The sequence below is a fragment of the Drosophila virilis genome, unplaced genomic scaffold (assembly GCF_030788295.1).
Source record: "Drosophila virilis strain 15010-1051.87 unplaced genomic scaffold, Dvir_AGI_RSII-ME tig00001966, whole genome shotgun sequence".
NCBI lineage: Eukaryota > Metazoa > Arthropoda > Insecta > Diptera > Drosophilidae > Drosophila > Drosophila virilis.
In genome coordinates this window covers 87,590-108,846 of record NW_027212872.1, presented here as the reverse complement: position 1 = coordinate 108,846, position 21,257 = coordinate 87,590, and the positions used below count along the sequence as shown (strand labels likewise).

Below are 21,257 nucleotides of genomic sequence, written 5' to 3'. Positions count from 1 at the left end.
TCTTGTAGTTCGTTTGGGGAGTGCTCCGGCTTCTTATTCAGGCGCAACAGAAGATTGCCCTTGCGGTCTTACGAGTGTCCTGCACGTCGCCACTTAAGTGCTTGAGGGCATATCAGCATACGTGCAGTCGCCCACTCCGTAAACTGTAATGGCCTTGGGTTCTGCGACGCTTCTGGTTTGCTTGCGTCCGTTAACTTCTGTCCAGCTCTGTGTGTTGCCCTTCTGACCCCAGTTGGCAGGGGTTGCGTTGGGTTTAGTGATCACTGCCTGCTTCGCTGGGTTTTGACCCTGGCGTTTAGCCTTCTTGGAGGGGGCTGTGCGATGCTCGGGCATGCCATTTCTCGGCCGCGTGTGTGTGTTTTTTTTTTATGCTTTCGGCACGGAGGTGAAAGTCTTCGTAAGATACTGATGGCCCGGGCCAACCGTATGCACGATTTGCTGACTCCGTCAGCACCTACGTACTAAACTAACCCCCCACTCACACACCACATTCCCCTTCCGGGGATGGGTTTCCTATTATAGACAGTATCCATAAGTCGTCGCTCCTTTTCGCCTCGTCTCAGATCCCTCTAGATGCCTATTATTAGCTGGCTTATATTTCTTTACTCTCAGAATGGCCGACTCGTCATCCTATGTATACAGTTACGTAAGTGGGGTCCAGTGGGTCGCTTCCACACTTTACTGGGCTCAATGTGGGGGTGGAGTTTTGCTTGCTTGCAGTTGTTCCAACGGTGGCCAATTCTTTCTGACTGACGTTTGACAGTTCGTAGCTTAACCGCTCCAGCTCGGTCTCCAGCGCAATATTTTAGTACACCGCTATGCGGCAGGGGTTGGCTTGGTCGGATCCGTGACCTTCTGTACCATTTCTTGCCTCGATTCTGCAGCTATAATGCGAGTAGAACGTGAAAGCCTAAAAGCATGCAATATCTTTCTTTGTCTTCCTGTGTACCCACACAGCGTGCCATACTTACGTGTGTGTTTGCTTTTTATGTTGTCGCATGTACTTCGGTTCAGGCAGCACTGTACAACCAACCAGCTGTCCTGAACTTTTGTCTTTCTCATGTGCTTGAGCAAAAACAAAGTCGCCATGATAAGATCGCGAAAAAAAGTGGTCCAGGCTTAGGATTGGATATATACCATCAGGTGGTCCTCGCCATCACCCCGTCATCCAGGTGAGTGCGCGGGCATGATCCATTCTAGTGCTCAACATCAGTCTTGCAGGTGCACCGCCAGTCGTGCCACCAGCGTCTCTCCGTGTGCGTATGTGGACATCTCTGGTTTGACTCAACCTGGCATCCGGCGCTTGCGCAGCGCGTATGTGTGAACGTGGGTGTCCACGTGAACAGCCCCTTCGCTAAAGGTTTGCACGTGTGTGTGTGTGTATTTGTGTGTATGTGTGTGTGTATATATATATGTGTGTGTGTGTGTGTGTGTTTTTTTTTGTGTTCTGTTTATTTACACAAATATAAGTATGTAAATAATAATTAATTTAAGCTAAGGATGTAGATAGTAAGGGGGGGCACGTGATGATTAGGTAGCGTAGATTACCAGCGGGAGGGCCGCCAAGCATTGCATCACAGGCATGTTGTTGCTGTCCCGCAACATGTCCCGCTCCGCTCTCCGTCTATTGCGCTCAATTCTCCTGGGTTCCAGCACCACATCTGCTGCAGAAGTGCAGGTTGCTGCCCATTTTTGTGCGGTCTCCAACATGTTCCTGAAAAAGTTGTCCACCGTGATAGGTCTCCCCAAGCTGTCCTCCAGTTTCTATCTGTTCGCTAATAACCTTCCACATTCAAAGATGATGTGGTTGGAGTCCTCTGCGATTCCACTGCCGCACCAAGAACACTTGTCTGTGTTATCGTGCCCGAATCGCATCAAGTAGCTCCTGAAGCATCCGTGGCCAGATGGGAGCTGCGATACGTAGAAATTAGTGTTTTCATACTTGCGGCTTATCCAGGCTCCCAAGTTTAGAAAAAGCCTATGTGTCTAGCGTCCTTTAGATGAGCGATCCCAACGTGCTTGCCATCGTTCCATGCTTTGCATTCTTTACATTCAGAGCTCTGTAGCAAACTACTGCTTCTGTTGCGCTGAAAGACATCCTTGTATCTAGCATAACTAACAGGTACTTTAACGCCCTCGCTGATTCTATTTCCGCGCTGCCGACTCTTATGTGCGCTGCTTCCACCTTCTTCCGGCTGCTGACTAACATCGCTTCTGTTTTATGGGCAGCCAGCTCGAGTCTAGCTGCTGCGAGCCATTGTGCACACGATCAACGCTGTGGTTGCACGATTCCTCTACGTCCTTCAATTCCTTTCCGACGACTACAAGGTCCACATGGTCCGCGAAGCCGACGATACTTGTATCGATCGGAAGTTCCAGTCGGAGGATGCCATCATACATGTTTTTCCAGAGGAGGGGTCCTAGAAATTAGCGTTGGGGTACCCTTGGCGTTTAGTGGGGCCATCTGCGGTTTCGTATTGCAGCAGTCTTCCTATAAAAAAGCTGCGTATCATTTCCTGCAGGTAATATGGGACGCGGAATGTTGATAGCGCTTCCAATAATTTGTCCCAACTCGCTGTATTAAAGCCGTTTTTCACATCTAGAGTGACAATGAGACAGTAATTCTTTGTTCCGCTTTTCCATCCTGATGGGAAAGTTCTCTCCCTTAGGCACGTGTTGAAAAGCTGTACGAACTGCACGGGCTGTTGGCGCATGGCCAATTTCAACGCTCGGTTAGGAATTCCATCCGGACCCGGCGCCGTGCTGGGGCTTCTTTAGGCTTCTTGTGATCATCAGCACCTCATCGACTGAAACTTCGTCGATTTGAACCGGCGTGGCTGCTCCTTGACTCGGTGAGGGGTCTATGTCGGGTCTGACTGGGAATAGCGTTTCGACAATTACCTTCAACTCACCTGGGTCGGAAGGCTGAGCTTGCTTTCTGACGTAGAGTCTCTATACAATAGTTTTATGCGACTTACCCCAAGGAACGTATTCAACTGAGTCGCATAGCTCCAAGAAGCATTCTCGCTATCTCGAATGGCCTTCTTTAGCCCTCTGATATCCTAGTTGGTCTTCGGCGTAGTTGGGTCTACCTCGGGCTCGCTGGATCCCCTTCTGGCTCGGATGCAGTTCCACCGTGCTTCGGCAATATCTCGTTCCACCAGTATGTGGGTACATTTCCATGCTTTCATCACAGGCACGTGTCAATTGTGTTTCCATTTGTGAGGCTCTATTCTCTGCGTTGCCGGCTGTGGCAAGCGACTGGACTATGTTCGAAAACGCTACGGGGTCGAAAGTATCCAAGCGGTAGGCTTTTCGATTTGAGCTTCTCCATCTGACTGCAGCTCTTTCAACAACCGTGCATATTACAGCGGAGAGGTCGCTTGCGGTATATACGTCGCTTAGTTCCCATTTCGTTGCGCAGAAAAGTAACGAGCTTGCGAAGATGAGGTCGATTATCGATCCGATACCGCCCTGACTAGTGTTTTTCGACTCGGAGTTTAAAATTTCTCTAACAGTCTTCTCTAAGAGGGCTTTAATTGAAGTAAATTTACCATTTCATTTTAGGTACTGCCTCGCGGTACGCCGGAAATTTATAGCTGCCTGTAGCGTGGTCAGATTTTTCGACTTTTATAAACTATATAATTTATATATTATAGCTCGGAAGTTCGTTTCTTGTAGTTCGTTTGGGGAGTGCTCCGGCTTCTTATTCAGGCGCAACAGAAGATTGCCCTTGCGGTCTTGCGAATGCCCTGCACGTCGCCACTTAAGTGCTTGAGGGCCGGGTCGCCATTCACGAACCTAAGCATATTAGCATACGTGCAGTCGCCCACTCCGTGGACTGTAATGGCGTCGGCTCTGCGACGCTTCTGGTTTGCTTGCGTCCGTTAACTTCTGTCCAGCTCTGTGTGTTGCCCTTCTGACCCCAGTTGGCAGGGGTTGCGTTGGGCTTAGTGATCACTGCCTGCTTCGTTGGGTTTTGACCCTGGCGTTTAGCCTTCTTGGAGGGGGCTCTGCGATGCTCGGGCATGCCATTTCTTGGCCGCGTGTGTGTGTTTATCTGTGTGTGTGTGTGTGTGTTTTTTTTTATGCTTTCGGCACGGAGGTGAAAGTCTTCGTAAGATACTGATGGCCCGGGCCAACCGTATGTTCGATTTGCTGACTCCGTCAGCACCTACGTACTAAACTAACCCCCCACTCACACACCACATTCCCCTTCCGGGGATGGGTTTCCTATTATAGACAGTATCCATAAGTCGTCGCTCCTTTTCGCCTCGTCTCAGATCCCTCTAGGTGCCTATTATTAGCTGGCTTATATTTCATTACTTGTCCTCTCCTTCCAGCATGAACGCTACCAGTACCTCCGGTGGAGGTACAGAGCCCACTACCTCTCTGTTCCTCGAGCATTGGTACATCACGTGTTCCGGGTCTTCGTCCAGATTTGGGCAGTTCGGTCACTCTGGAGAGTCCTCATGCCTGAACCTATGGCGACAGTTCCAATACCCGCCGTGTCCAGTGAAAAGCTGTATTAAGTGGAAGTTCATTTCGCCATTCCGTCTCCTAATCCATTGCTCCAGATTGGGGATCAGTTTATGTGTCCATCTCCCTTTGTTCGCCGTGTTCCATCTCTCCTGCCAAGTTGCCATTGATGTTGCTTTCTCCGACCGGATGACGTCCATTGATTCAGCGTCTCCCGTGGCATTTCGGGCCATGTAAGCTTTCTCCATTTCCTTGGCCAGTATATCTACTGGCAGCATTCCTGCCAATACTATGGCTGCCTCGTCCGACACCGTCCGAAATCCAGAAATGTTGCGCAGAGCACTGAGCCTATAGGGGATTGACATCTTCCTTCGGAGGCCTTTCTGGCTTGCAGCCGCTGAAGCCCATATCGATGCAGCCTAGGACACCACGGAGGCTACAACTCTCGCGAGGAGCAGGCGTCTACCTGCTTTAGGTCATCCAATGTTGGGTAGCATCCTCAAAAGGGCCGCCTGCATTTTAGCTGCTTTCTGGCTAACGTAATCTACATTTGCTCGAAAGCTAAGCCTGTTGTCTAACATGACCCCCAGATACTTAATGGAAGCCTTTGACTCAATACTAACGCTGTCAACCTGAAATCTAGCAAACTCGACTAATTTGCGACTTGTGATGAGCACCGCTTCTCCAACCAGCTCCAGGCTAGCGCCACGCATCCAGGCTAGCGCCACGATCCTTATCGCTGCATTCGCTGCCGCTTTCACGACTTCTATTTCTTTGCCCACCACTACTACAGCTAGGTATCTGCGAATCCTATGACTCTGCATCTCTGGGACAATTGCACTCTGAGCACCTCGTCGTACATTATGTTCCACAGGAGTGGAATCCGTATCATAACTCAATACCCGATCGGAGAGGTAGTTGGATATTATACGGAAAAGATAGGACGGTATCCCTATTCGGTCTAAGGCTTGCAGTATACGAGACCAGCTTGCTGAGTTAAAGGCATTGCGGATGTCCAACGTAATCACCGCGCAATACTCCCTGTCTCCCCACATCCATCTGGTTCCCTCTATTGCTTTAGCGTCAATATCTACCACCGCCTTAATTGCATCGACCGTAGACCTTGCTTTGCAAAATCCGTATTGCTGTTTGGACAGGGCCTCTTTCTCTTCGACGACACTAAGTAGTCGGTCATACACAACCATTTGCCGTACCTTTCCCGCCGTGTCCAGTAGGCAGATTGGCCTGTATCCCGAGGGTACCTCTATTGACTTGTCCCCTTTCGGTAGAAGGATTAGTTTCTGTCGCTTCCATCTCTTAGGGAATACACCGTCCTGTAGACATCTAGTATATGTCTCGGCGAAAGCGTCAGGTTTCGTTAGCATTGCTAACTTTAGCGCCTTGTTTGGCACCCCATCTGGTCTTGGAGCCTTTTTATCGCCTAGTTTTTTGCTTGCCGCTAAGATTCCTGCTGCACTAGCTCCGTGCTCAGTGAGCGGCTGGCTACTTTCAGTCGTGAGTGTTGGGGGAACAGTGTGTCAACTATAGTGGCAAGTGCGGTAGGGCAGGTCACCTGGGTTGTTGCCTGGCTGCGGATCTTCTTCGTGACGACCTTGTATGCCGTGCCCCACGGGTTACCATCAGCCTCATCGCATATTTTCTGGAAGCAGCTGGATTTGCTTCGTTTAATGCTTCTGTTGAGGTCTCGCTTGGCTGCCCGCAGGAGTTCCAGCCTAGATGCAAAGTCTGGGTGGCCTCGGGCACGTTGAGAGCGCCTTCTAGCACGCCGGCAGGCCTTCCTTAGGTCGCTGATTTGCTCAATCCACCAGTAGCAAGGTGCTCCTCTTCTGTTTGGAATCCTCCTGGGCAAGGATAAGTCGCACGTATCCGTGATGTTTCTCTGCTGCTTCGCCATGTCGTCTGCTAACTTCGTGGCCCAAGTCCATTGAGCATGACGTAAGGAGTCCGTGTAGGTTTCCGTTGTCCTTCCATTTGGGGCCCGTTGTTTTGGGCTGCTATTTTCTCCTTCCTCTCCCGTGGATCTCGAAATGCACTGCTCGGTGGTCGCTGAATGTGAATTCATGTAGTTAGCCTATAAAGTGAGCTGCTGAGCATGGTAAGGTATGTAATAGATCCTCTACCGGCCTTGCAGTACGTGAGCTCCTGCCCGTCGTTTGCAAGGCCCAAGTCGAGCGCTGCGAACTCTTCTTGGTCCCTCCCGCGTTAGTTTCCTTGCTTCCCCATACCACGGGCTAGGCATTAAAGCTCTATTGCGAGCGTCTTTTGATGTTTCTTCCAGCATGGTCTGAAATTGTCGCAGTTCCTAGCTTGGGGTTGCGTAGCAACTGTAAACGGTGATTCCATTAATTTTTGCTCTCACGAATCTGTCGTTTGCTGCTCTGACCACCTGGACCGGTGATTTGAGAGACCAAATGGCCGCTTTTCCACATTTACTTGCCACCCAGCCACATCCATCGATAGGCTTGTATGGGTCGCACATTATTGCGACGTCCGTATTTCTCTCCCGTATTGATTGTGTCAGCTGGGCCTGAACAGCCTAGCAGTGGTCGGGGCTCATCTGTGTCCACTTCATTTTCTGTTGGCCAGGGCGCTCCTAAACACGGGGCATCTGCCGCTGCCGGCAATGTGTTTGCAGTCGGCATTCCTTTCCTTACAGAGCATGCACTGTGGCTCTTGTTTGCAGTCCTTAGCCAGATGGTCCTTTCCTCCGCATCGTCGGCACAGATTCGATCTGTCTAGATTACTTTCGTAGAGTCTTGCTAGATGTCCAAACTCGAGGCATCTGAAACATCTGATGTTTATCCGTTCGCGGATTCTTGAGTTAAGCCAGCCTACTTTCAGGAAACCTACTGAAAGGGCCTTTTCGCGCTTTCCGCTGGCGTCTTATCGTCGCCGTCTGTGTTTGGCCTTTCGGCTTTCGGAGGCTGATATTGTCAGGGGCTATGTCCATTATTTGGATTTGCCTCAGCGCCCCACAGATATCCTCTCTGGTCGTGAGCTCATTCAGGTCCTTGCACTCAACGGTCACTCGGTCGGACAGCGTCCGGACCTCTGCATTTTCCCCTAACGTTTCGCCTACCAGGTTTCCAAATGCTATGGTATTCTCTTCTGAGTGGTTAAGCTGAGAAGTAGGTCTCCTTTTTGTGTCCTCCTTATCTTTGTCACCTTTTTTCCGAGCTCGCCCAGTTTTTCGTCCGCTTTAATTTTTCTCAGTATCTCTGAGTAGCTCACTTCGCCTTTTGCCGAGATGACTATAGCATCCGGTCGCGCCTTTTCCTTGAGCAATCCCTTGCTGTTTTTCCTGGTGACCTCCTTCCTTATCTTTTATGTGACCCCCTTCCTCTTGTCGCCATCCGTTTTGGGGCTCGGTGTCTCCTGCGCCGTTGATACGGTAGCCTGGCTACCGGCTGGTCCTCGGATTCGTTTTGTTTGTGGTGTCCGTGCTGTGGCTTGCTTCCGCTTGACGTCTATCGTCGTCCAGAACAATAGCGATGTTTAGGATGACTGGTGCGTCCTGATGATCTCCTTGGCTCCTTCGTCGTGCAGGATTGCCGCCAGCTTGTAGAGCACCCTGATGCTCTCTATCGAGTCTCGCATTGGCTGGTGGATGGAGCGTCACTTGCCATCTTCGAGCATGACTTCCAGCTTTGATATCTCCTGCCCGAGTTCTCGTAGTGCGGAGCATCTGGTTTGCCGTCGTTGGCTCCCGTCCTGGGCCCGTCTCTGTCGGGGCGGCTGTTGGAACACCTAGTGGTGATCTCGCCATTCTGCTGCTCTTTGCAAAATCATCTCAACTCTCCTTCATTTGTTGAGTTTCATTGGTACTCATTTTATTGGGTCCCAACTCCTAAGCCGTTGTCCTTGGTCGTTGTATAGTCGCGTTTAGATCTTATGGTTGTCTTTGCAAGCAGTGAGGCCATTCGAGGGTTGACACCCGCCTTCATGGGGTCGAGTGTTCAGAGCCAGATCTGCGTTAATCAGGAATATCACATCTGAACCTATACTGCCAACTAAATGGCGACGATTCGAGGAGCGTGCTAGGAGATTTGCCATGTTTTAACGGGATGGGGGCGGTAACAGCATTAACCTAGCAGTCATTTCGGCCAGACTTCACTCCGCTTACTGAGATGCTAGAATACTGTCAGCCGTCAGCCCAGGAGTCGTCTTGTCGTGTAGGGTTGTCCAGAGTTTGCAACCTAAGACGTTACTGGTCTCAGTCTTAGTCGCCTTCTCGTATTAGCTAGGCGCGTCACGGGTGTGCAGGGAATACCTGGCAACTGCCGGAGGTCACGAGTTGCTTTAATTGCCCAGGAACGGAATCAATCTGGCCATTGCCAGGTTATTGGCAGTCAGAATCTTTTCGCCTACTAGGGGGACCTCTCCGAGCAATTACATCCCCGTATCATTTCAGTCGCCTCGTACGACAAGCAATGACAAGCTGTGGTAGTATTCTGTGGGCCGCTTGCCACACGGCGTTGTGTATTTTTTTATTTTTTATTTTTGTAAGAAAAGGAAATAACAGTTTAACATTTTTAGGCTGTGTACAAGAGGGAACTAAGACAATCCTCTGATTGGAGAAGAAAGTATAGAGGAGAAGTTATTTTATGGGTAGTAGAAAGTTGTAGTCCGCTCCTGCGGGACAACCGCAAAGTACTACTTCGCAGGGCGGGGTACGGCTGTATATCAGCCGCTCATCAGTCGATGCCGCGTCGGATCCTCTCCTGTCGTCGCAGCTCCATATTAGCAACGAGTGTCCATCCATTTTCAGTGGCCACCATTCGCGCCACGAGATTCTCCGGAGACAAATCATTTCCGCCCGCCGTTGCTTTGTCTCGCTTGCGTCTATAGAGTTAGCAGTAGAACAATGCGTGCTCCGCGTCCTCAATCACACCATGCCCACAGTGCTCGCAAAAGGGGGCCGTCCTCATGATTAAACCTGAGCAGGTACGTTTTAAAGCAGCCATGCCCAGTCAATATTTGTGCCAGACAGTGGCCATCTGCCACTTGAGCTCGCATCCCATTTGCTTTGCCATTGTTCGATGGTGTTGTCCCTCAGTTGCCTGTTGGTGGTTGCCCCACTTTGCCTCTCGGCCGCCATCAGGCCGAGTGGGATCATGCCCGCCAGTACTAAGGCCGCGTCTTCCGATACAGTGCGGAAGCAGTTGGCTACACGCAATGCACATCCTCGGCTGAAAGATGCAACCTCCATTGCGGGGGCCCATATGTTGGATCCGTAGAGGATTGTGAAAGTCACCACTCGAACGATTAGCTACGACAGTCTGTGGTCTATCACGACGCCCAGGTATTTGATTTGGGCTTGGACTTAATGATAGCACTGCCAACGCGCAACGATGTTGTCTCAACTATCTTTCTGCTGCTTGTTAAGACCTCGCCACAGTAGCAACAGCGATGTCATAGGCGAACCCAATGATTGTGTTGCCCTGTGGTAGGCAAAGGCGCAGTACTCTGTCGTACATGACGTTCCACCCGAAGCTTCTGGGGTGTGCAATGACAGCTTGTATTACCCTGTTCGGTATTCCGTCTGGTCCAGGGGATTTATCGGCCTTTAGCTTCGCAGCATTGCTCAGTACCTCATTGTCGTCGGTGGATGCACAGTCCTTTATTCCATTTGCCGGTAGTTGCGGTGCAATTCCAGGTGTTTGTCGAGGAAAGAGCGTTAGAACTATTTGTTTCAGCTGTTCCGGGTTTGTTGGGGTTGCTTGCATAGCCTTCCCATGACTAGCTCGTAAGCCTGTCCAAAGGGATCCGCGTCCGCCGCGTCGCAAAGCTCTTGGATGCATCGGGATTAGATGCGTCTGATAGCTTCCTTGAGTAATTTCCGCTTGGCTCTGAAGCCCTGCAGATGGTGCTCAAAATTTGGCGACGGTCTTGACCTTTGGCTCTTCCGCCTAGCTGCGAGGCACTCTTTGCTCGCTTTGGCTATGCCCTCGTTCCACCAGGCTACCGGTCTATGTGAGTTTTGCGAACTTTGGTCAGTATAGCGTCACATGCGTTGGTGATAGTCTCTGCTATCGCGTCAGCAGAGCTGTTGGCATCGCCTCTTTCCGGTCCATAGTGTCCATCTTGTATCCCGTGTGTTGGAGCCTTCTAATGGCGCCTCTGCTTCCAGGTTGAGAGGTGTCCGTTATCACCGCAAAGTGGTCGCTGTAGGTGTATACATCCGATACCTGCCATTTGGCGTCTCGGGCAACGTCTGTACTGGCAAACGTCAGGTCTATGATCGACTCGCGACCCGCTTTGCTGTAAGTGCTTCTTGTGCCGATGTTCAGCAGACAGACATTCACACGGCGTTGTGTGTGTGTGTGTGTTTTTTTTTTTTTTTGTTGCTACGGCACGGAGGTGAAAGTCTTCGTAAGATACTGATGGCCCGGGCCAACCGTATGCACGATTTGCTGACTCTGTCAGCACCTACGTACTAAACTCACCCCCCACTCACACACCACATTCCCCGCGGGATCACCACAAAGTATTACTTCGCGGAGATGGGTTGTCTATTTTAGGCAGTATCCGTCTCTCCTTTTCACATCGTCCCTCTGGATGCTTATTATGAGCTGGCTTATATTGCTCCACTTGTCCTCTCCTTCCAGCATGAACGCTACCAACCCCTCCGGTTGAGGTACAGAGCCCACTACCTCTCTGAACCTCGAGCATTGATACTTCCTATACCCGCCGTGTCCAGTGAAAAACTGTGTTAGGTGGAAGTTCATTTCGCCATTCCGTCTCCTAATCCATTGCTCCAGATTAGGGATTAGTTTATGTGTCCATCTCCCCATGTTCGCCGTGTTCCATCTCTCCTGCCAAGTTGCCATTGATGTTACCTTCTCCGACCGGATGACGTCCATTGAGACAGCGTCTCCCGTGGCTATTCGGGCCATGGAAATTTTCTCCATTTCCTTGGCCAGTATATCTACTGGCAGCATTCCTGCCAATACTATGGCTGCCTCGTCCGACACCGTCCGAAATCCAGAAATGTTGCGCAGAGCACTGAGCCCATAGGGGATTGACATATGTTGGGTAGCATTCTCGAAAGGGTGCCCTGCATTTTAGCTGCTTTCGGGCTAACGTAATCTACGTTCGGTCGAAAGCTAAGCCTGTTGTCTAACATGACCCCCAGATACTTAATGGAAGCCTTTGACTCAATACTAACGCTGTCTACCTGAAATCTAGCAAACTCGACTTATTTGCGGCTTGTGATGAGCACCACCTCTGTTTTATGGCCTGCCAGCTCCAGGCTAGCGCAACGCATCCAGCTGGCCACGGTCCTTATGGCTGCATTCGCAGCCGCTTCCGCAACTTCTATTTCTTTGCCCACCACTACTAGAGCTAGGTATCTGCGAATCCTATGACTCTGCATTCCTGGGACAATTGCACTCTGAGTACCTCGTCGTACATTATGTTCCACAGGAGAGGTCCCACGACCGACCCCTGTGGGACCCCTGCTGAGACCGTGTAACTCCTAGCACCGTCATCCGTATCATAACTCAATACCCGATCGGACAGGTAGTTGGATATTATACGGAAAAGGAAGGACGGTATCCCTATTCGGTCTAAGGCTTCCAGTATACGATACTAGCTTGCTGAGTTAAGGGCATTGCGGATGTCTAACGTAATAACCTTGTCTCCCCACTTTCATCTGGTTTCCTCTATTGCTTTAGCGTCAATATCTACCACCGCCTTAATTGGATCGACCGTAGACCTTGCTTACGAAATCCATTTTGCTGTTTGGACAGGGTCTCTTTCTCTTCGACGACAGTAAGTAGTCGGTCATACACAATCCTTTCCAGTACCTTTCCCGCCGTGTCCAGTAGGCAGATTGGCCTGTATCCCGAGGGTACCTCTATTGACTTGTCCCCTTTCGGTAGAAGGATTGCTTTCTTCCGCTTCCATCTTTTAGGGAATACACCGTCCTGTAGACATCTAGTATATGTCTCGGCGAAGGCGGCAGGTTTCGTTAGCATTGCTAACTTTAGCGCCTTCTTTGGCACCCCATCTGGTCCTGGATCCTTTTTGTCGCCTAGTTTTTTGCTTGCCGCTAACACGTCGTCTGACGACACCTGCTGCAGTAGCTCCGTGCTCAGTGGCTACAGTGGCACATTGGCTGGCTACTTCCAGCCGTGGGTGTTGGCGCAACAGTGTCTCAACTATAGTGGCAAGTGCGTTAGGGCAGGTCACCTGGGTTGTTCCCTGCGGATCTTCTGCGTGACGACCTTGTATGCCGTGCCCCACGGGTTAACATCGGCCTCATCGCATATTTTCTGGAAGCAGCTGGATTTGCTTCGTTTAATGCTTCTCTTGAGGTCTCGCTTGGCTGCCCGAAGGAGTTCCAACCTAGATGCAAAGTCTGGGTGGCCTCGGGGATGCTGAGTGCGCCTTCTAGCACGCAGGCAGGCCTTCCTTAGGTCGCTGAATTTCTCATTCCACCAGTAGCAAGGTGCTCCTCTTCTGTTTGGCATCCTCCTGGGCATGGATAAGTCGCACGCGTCCGAGATGTTTACCATGAGCTGCCGCGCCATGTCGTCTGCCAACTCCGTGGCCCAAGTCCATTGAGCATGACGTAAGGAGTCCGTGTAGGTTTCCTCGTCTAGGCTGTTGTCCTTCCATTTGGGGCCTGTTGTTTTGGGCTGCTGCTTTCTCCGTCCTCTCCCGTGGATCTTGAACTGCACTGCTCGGTGGTAGCTGAATGTTAATTCATTACTGAATTTCCATGTAGTTAGCCCATAAAGTGAGCTGCTGAGCAGGTTATGGTCTATAATAGAGCCTCTACCGACCTTGCAGTACGTGAGCTCCTGCCTGTCGCTTGCAAGGCCCAAGTCGAGCGCCGCGAACTCTTCTTGGTCCCTCTCGCGTTAGTTTCCTTGCTTCCCCATTACACGGCTCAGGTGTTAAAGTCTCCGGCTATGACGAGAGGAACTCTATTGCGAGCGTATTCTGATATTTCTTCCAGCATGGTCTGAAATTGCCGCAGTTCCCAGCTTGGGGTTACGTAGCAACAACGAATCCGTCGTTTGCTGCTCTGACCTACTGGACCGCTGATTTGAGAGACCAAATGGCTGCTTTTCCACATTTACTTGCCGCCCAGCCACTTCCAGCGATAGGTTTGTATGGCTCGCAGATTATTGCGACGTCCGTATTTCTCTCCCGTATTGATTGTGTCAGCAGGGCCTGAACAGCCTCGCAGTGGTTGAGGTTCAGCTGTGTCCACTTCATTTTCTGTTGGCCAGGGCGCTCCTAAACACGGTGCACCTGCCGCTGCCGACAATGTGTTTGCAGTCGGCATTCCTTTCCTTACAGAGCATGCACTGTGGCTCTTGTTTGCAGTCCTTAGCCAGATGGTCCTTTCCTCCGCATCGTCGGCACAGATTCGATCTGTCTAGATTACTTTCGTAGTGTCTTGCTAGATGTCCAAGCTCGAGGCATCTGAAACATCTAGTGATGTTTATCCGTTCGCGGATTCTTGAGTTAAGCCAGCCTACTTTCAGGAAACCTACTGAAAGGGCCTTTTTCGCGCTTTCCGCTGGCAGTCTTATCGTCGCCGTCTGTGTTTGGCCGTACGCCTTTCGGAGGCTGATATTGTCAGGGGCTATGTCCAGTATTTGGATTTGCCTCAGCGCCTCACAGATATCCCCTCTGGTCGTGATCTAATCCAGGTCCTTGCACTCAACGGTCACTCGGTGGGTCAGCGTCTGGACCTCTGCATTTTCGCCTAACGTTTCGCCTACCAGGTTTCCAAATGCTATGGTATTCTCTTCTGAGTGGTTAAGCTGGAGAAGTAGGTCTCCTTTTTGTGTCCTCTTTATCCTTGTCTCCGAGCTCGCCCAGTTTTCGTCCGCTTTAACTTTCGCCTTTTGCCGAGATGAATATAGCATCCGGTCGCGCCTTTTCCTTGAGCAATCCCTTGGTGTTTTTCTTCCTTCCACTTGTCGCCATCCGCTCGGGGTTCGGTGTCTCCTGCGCCGTTGATACGGTAGCCTGGCTACCGGCTGGTCCTCGGATTCGTTTTGTTTGTGGTGTCCGTGCTGTGGCTTGCTTCCGCTTGACGTCTATCGTCGTCCAGAATAGTAGCGATGTTTGGGATGACTGGTGCGTCCTGATGATCTCCTTGGCTCCCTCGTCGTGCAGGGTTGCCGCCGGCTTGTAGAGCACCCTGATGCTCTCTATCGAGCCTCGCATTGGCTGGTGGATGGAGCGTTGGTTGCCATCTTCGGGCATCACTACCAGCTTTGACATCTCCTGCCCGAGTTCTCGTAGTGCTGAGCTGCTCTGGTTTGCCGTCGTTGGCCCCGTCCTGGGCTCGTCTCTGTCGGGGCGGCTGTTGGAACACCTAGTGGTGATCTCGCCATTCTGCTGCTCTTTGTAAAATCATCTCAGCTCTCCTTCATTTGTTGGGTTTCATTGGTACTCATTTTATTGGGTCCCAACTCCTAAGCCGTTGTCCTTGGTCGTTGTACAGTCGCGTTTAGATCTTATGGTTGTCTTTGCAAGCAGTGAGGCCATTCGAGGGTTGACACCCGCCTTCATGGGGTCGAGTGTTAAGAGCCAGATCGGCGTTAATCAGGAATATCACATCTGAACCTATACTGCCAACTAAATGGCGACGATTCGAGGAGCGTGCTAGGAGCTTTGTCATTTTTCAAAGGGACGGGGGCAGTAACAGCATTAACCTAGCAGTCATTTCAGCCAGATTTCACTCCGCTTACTGAGATGCTAGAATACTGTCAGACCAGGGGTCGACTTGTCGTGTAGGGTTTTCCAGAGCTTACAACACGACGGAGATGTTATGTTTCCATTTCTGTATGGGGAGCAAGGTCACTTTTCTTTACAATGGATGTCATTGGATGGGAAGGAACGATGGGTAGGAGAAGTGCGATTTACGATTTATGAAAATAAAAATATGTAAAAATTTCAAAATATAAAGATATAAAAATGTAAAATTCATTATAATAATTTGTTTTTCTTAAGGATTGATTTTTTTTTCCCTTGCAGAGGGTATTATAATTTTGTCGTGAAATGTGTAACGCATAAAAGGAGACATCTCAGACCCCATAAAGTTTATATATTTTTGATCAGCATCAACACCCGAGTAGATAGCCTTGTCCGTCCGTCCCTCTGACCTTCTGTCCATTAGGAACGAACGATCAAAAATTAAATTTTTGTATAAACAAACACTTTGTTTTTCAAGATGACCAAACTAGACGATTATTAGTTTTACTATGCTCTTCATATAATTGATATGTGGTCCTGAGTATTTATTTTCTAATTTATGACCTACTTAATTTTTTAAAAGTACCTTGTTTCCTTTATTTAAATTACAGTTATTTATTTTTCTGCTTATGTTTATCTATCATAATTCTTGCTCTTTTATATGCTAATTCTACTCTATATTTGAATTCCTTCTACATTATAAAGTGGGTCTATTTGAACTATGCCATTAAAATATTTTGGTATATTTGGTTTTTTACTGAAAATTATCTCATATGGACAATAATCATGTCCAATTGATGGTGCCTTATTTATTTATTTTTCTTTTTTTTTTTTTTTATTTATTTTTTTATTAATGGTCGACAAAACGAGTGTCTTCCTCATTATTCAAAAGATTGTACAATAGAATTATATGCTAAAAGGCTAGTTAAAGGATACAATTTCTAAATAGCATCACCGACCGATGGAGGGGTTTTATTTGCCAGTCCGGCCAGCTGTGAAAAGGGTCACAGCTAATTTTGTCAGTGACGCTATTAGAGCCTACATCTAAGCAGAAGGTTGTAAGTAGGAAAAAAGTGATCTCAAGTAAAATTAAAAATAATCTTATATTGCTATATTAATAAAGAATATACAATAAATCGGGAAAAAGAAAGTAAGAAGATTGTTAATAGAAGAAAGCAATGTAAGTTAGATAAAGAGTGTTAAGTAGATAGGACAAAAAGAAAAGTAATGGGAAATCACCGACCCGGTGGGGAAAATTTTTCAGCCTGTCCGGCAAGATATGCCCCTGCTCATAGCTGGGAATGGTCAGCGACTTCCCGAAGGTATCCTGAAAGCAACGATTTTATTAGGGCTAGAGACAGTTCGGTAGAGAAAACGTGATGCAAACTATTATAATTTTTACATAGCACGCGAAAAGAATTGTGTATAGCGTAGTCCGTTGTGCACGTAGATAGGAATAAGATGCGATAATTTCTTGTTGGTCTAGCCGGAACAGAGAATTGAAGACGCCCTAGCAGAAAAGGAGAATCTATGTCGCCAATAATCAACTTATGTAGAAGGACAACACCGAGAATTGTCCTACGGTTGGTTAACGACGGAAGGTTGAGAAGAAGCAGTCTGCTGGAGTAGGACGGCAACCGAAGATTAGGGCCCCAATTTAAACCTCGTAAGGCAAAAAGCAGAAATTGCTTCTGAACAGATTCAATACGATCCTGGCTATTGTTATACTGTGGAGACCAGATGCAAGAGCAGTATTCAAGGATAGGGCGAACAAGAGAGATGTATAGAAGTTTTGTTATAAAAGGATCGTTAAACTCTTTAGACCATCGTTTAATGAATCCAAGTACACCTTTTGCCTCATTAACAATGGTATCTATGCGAAGATTGAAACAGAGTTTAGAATCAAAAATAACGCCTAGATCCCTTACTGTTAGTATACGTTGTCGATTGTATAACTGACAAGATAAGGTGAAGTACGATTAAAAGTCATAAACATACACTTTAAACAATTAAGATGCAATTGATTGGCCGAACACCAAAGTTGCATAGCGTTCAAATCGTCTTGTAGACGAGAACGATGTAGGGGGTTAGTGTATGATAGAAAAAGTTTGACATCGTCCGCATACATGAGTACACGGGCATGTGATATAACAGAGGGAAGATCATTTATAAAAAGAGTAAAGAGTAAAGGTCCAAGATGACTACCTTGAGGAACACCAGAAGTAACGTCAACCCTTTTAGAGGTAGTCAACCTCAGTATTACTCTTTGGGTCCTACCTTTTAAATAAGAATTAATCCAAAGTAAAAGGGACAGAGGGAAACCTATTTGGTCAAGTTTAAAAAGTAAAATGTCATGGTGCACAGAGCCAAACGCCTAACTGAAGTCAGTGTAAATGACATCAGTTTGCATTTTCGAAAGGAAAGCATCATTTACCAAGGAAGTAAACTCAAGCAGATTGGTCGTAGTTGACCGATTCTTTACGAACAGGGGAAACAACAGGGGAAACAACTGATTTGCAGAAATACTGCAAATTCGAAGTGATTATTTTTTCAAATAATTTAGGAATAGCGGACAGTTTTTCAATGCCCCTGTAATTTTGCATATCAGACTTCCCACCTATCTTGTGAAGAGCAATGATATTAGATTCTTTCCAAAGAGATGGAAAGACAGAAGTTTCAAGGGATAGATTGAAAAGCTTTAGTAATGGATAAAAAAGGGGAGAACTACACTCCTTGAGTAGACAACTAGGAATATTGTCCGGCCCAGGAGAGTAAGAAGATTTTAAAGAGTTTATCGCTAATAGTAGAGAGGAGTGTGAAATAATGGGGGGAAGTATAGAACTAGCGGAAGAAATAGTATAAGGGTAAGAATTAGTATTAGGACAGACTGAAGAGTAAGTTGATTGGAAAAAATTAGCAAAGAGGTTAGCAGAATCTGTGTCATTGCTAGCTTTGTCCATCCCAAGAAAAAAAGAAGATGGCAAACTTGAAGATTTACCTTTCAAGTTTACAAAATTATAAAACTATCTCGGATTTCGGGCTGATTGCCTTTTACAACGAATTAGATAATTCTCATAGCATTGAGAATTAAGAAGAAAGAAGTTCGACTTGGCCATGGAATATTTAGCCAAGTCTGTACACGAACCAGACTTTTTAAAATATTTGGATTTTACATATTTTAGATGTGATAATCTGGGAGTAAACCAGGGTGGTTTTGAAAAAGTAGTCGAAGGAATTGACTTAGGAATACACACATCTAAGAGGGAGTTTAGGGTGATATAAAAAAAATTAATGGCTGTATTCATATCAACTGAGTCATATAAGAAAGACCAATCGTTTGAATAAATAAGCTGATTCAGCAAAGAATAATTTCCTTTGCGAAAGCAATAGCGGGGCTTATTGGCTGATGAGCACGAAATGAAAGGATTACAATTTAGCACTGTGATCCCTAAAGTTGGATGATAGACATCCTCAGGAAGAGATAAAGGAGGGGACCCAGACACATTAGAAATAAGGTAGTCGTTAACAAATACAAGATCAAGTGTTCTATTCATATGATTAGACATTGAATTGATTTGAAACAACGAAAGATCAAGCATGCAGTCTATAAAATCGTGCTGTGCTGAGGGCACTAGATAATTTGCAGCAGTGAATAATGACCAAGAGATGTTCGGCAAATTAAAATCACCAAACACCAATAATAGGTCATTATCACGCACGTGTGAAGAAATTTCTTTAATACAAGTAATATGATTCATATAAACTTGAATATCAGAAGAAGGTGGGACATAAGAGCATGTTACATAGATATTCCGTGTATGAAAAGACACCTTAACTGAGACAATCTCAGCGTTAATAGGCGTACTAAAACAGAATAGTTCAGACTGGAGAGTGGCTTTAACGGCAATTAACACCCCACCACCTCGAGTCGGCCGATCATTTCTAAACAAAATAAAGTAAAATCTCAAAATCAGATATGATTGAGCTTAACCATGTTTCTGAAAATGCTATTATGTCCGAATCGAAGGAAGTACTGGCCATGAAAAGATTTTTAAGCTTTGAAATGAGACCTCTGACATTCTGATAATAAATAAAGATTTGGTCAGAAGATGTAGCTAGTTTTTTGGGGCAGAAATGGTACACTGTATTGAAGGGACTGGAAGGGTGACAGGCTGGTTACGCTGTTTAGGCTTGAACTCATGAACAATCATGTGTGGTGGCCAAAATTTGGGATCACAAATGATTGGGAACATATCATGTGAAACATTTATTTTGAATGATGATATTTCACGAGGGGTGGAGAAATTAAATTTGGTTATTGACACACTAGCGAAGATTTGCCAGCAATATAGGCTGCCAATAACTACTACCGTTAAAGTAGGCGCTGATGGGGCTGTAGGTAATACAGGAGTTGGAGGAGCTAACGAGGCACAATGATTGTTTTTAACAATCTGGGCAAGATTGCGCGCAGGTCTACCTTTGCGGCCAGGAGCTGACGGGGCTGAGGCAGTTTGATTAATTGGGACGGGATCAGGTACGGGCTCTACTGGGACTAGTACAGGGGTTGAAACAGGGGTAATTGGACAGTCGCTTGGAGAAGGCGATAAAGACAACATTGGAGATACCTCCAAGTTGCTAGGAAGGGACAAGAAAGTCATAGGTGTCTGAACAGACGTAGAGGGCAATTGCAAAAATTGAGGCTCCAACCGGCGATTGGTTGGGGACTCAAATTTATATTTGCCAAGCAACTCGAAACTGGAATCAAAATTACTCGAGAGCTGCTTAGACACATTATTTAATTTTAAGAATTGACTTCTCACAGAATTATAGATTCTGGAGAATTCAATTTGCTTGTCGATGCATTCTGGGCACAAACAACGCAAGCCACCGCAGCCCTTCTTGACAATAGCAGCGATCTTGTCGCAATCACCCCCAGTGAGACCTGCACATTTAGCATGCATCATATTCTCACACAGCCAGCAATTAACAAATTGCGGCGGTGCAGAATCGTCAGCCTGTTTGAACGTACACGGTTTCTTACAGCATGACATAATTATTAAATGCGTAAGCAAGTTGCGAGAAAAAAATTGCGAGAGCGCGATGCACAAGCAGAAAGTATGCAGCGAACACACGCACAAGCACTGTGCATACACTTGCTTGTGCGTGTGTTCGCTGCATACTTTCTGCTTGTGCATCGCGCTCCCCAAGGCAAAAGAATCAAAACAGACAATAACAACAAACACGGAACTGACGCCGCGTTTTATAAAATGCAATAATTAACAGACTTACGCTGCACAACAGATAACACTTTGCACAGTTTATAAAAGCTTTTTAAATAAAGCACCGAAAAATTCAAAATTTTTAAATAAAAAGCAGCATAAAAGCGCAAAAATATATAAAAATATTGGAGCAGAAGTAAAACACGTCAATCACTCTCAACTGAGAACTCTTTCTATTGTAACAATAAACAAAGTATTGAAGCCATTAAACGTTCTGTGGCTTCTTTCAACAGTACCAACTGTTTGGTATTGGTGTGCTGTTGATGTTATATTATCTATTTTTAGGTATTTGCATATGTCCGTTATTATTGAATCCTTATATTCTGTACCCATGTCCGTTATGAACGTCTTCATTGGACGGTATTTCAGAATAAAAGATTCGAATATTGCTTTAGCGACAGTTTTTTTTTTTTTTTATTTGGGATCGGAATGGCAACTAGGCACTTTTTCATATCACAAATTAGTGTAACTGCATACTCGTTACTATTCTCTGATGTTGGGAATGGACCTATAGCGTCAACAATTACCCTGTCGATAGCGTTTGTTGGTGTTTCAGTTATAATATATATATATATATATCATAGGTGTCTTGTGAGCTTTAAGCTGTTTAAGCTTTTTGACGTTTAGGACAATTACATACGTTCTTTGTTATATAAAGTGTTATATTTTTCCAATACTAATGTCTTTCTAATTTTTATAGCGTTTTTGAAGTACCTATGTTACCACCAAGAATCGGATCATCATGGAATGTAGAAA

General features: G+C 46.9%; 1 protein-coding gene across 1 annotated transcript; it reads right to left on the bottom strand.

Moving 5' to 3' along the window:
• Nucleotides 1–11,012: 11,012 nt before the first annotated feature.
• On the bottom strand, nucleotides 11,013–11,528 carry LOC138911674 (uncharacterized). The gene has a single exon (XM_070211054.1). It carries the CDS (start codon nucleotides 11,526–11,528, stop codon nucleotides 11,013–11,015), a length of 516 nt encoding a protein of 171 aa, XP_070067155.1.
• Between the last annotated feature and the right edge of the window lie 9,729 nt (nucleotides 11,529–21,257).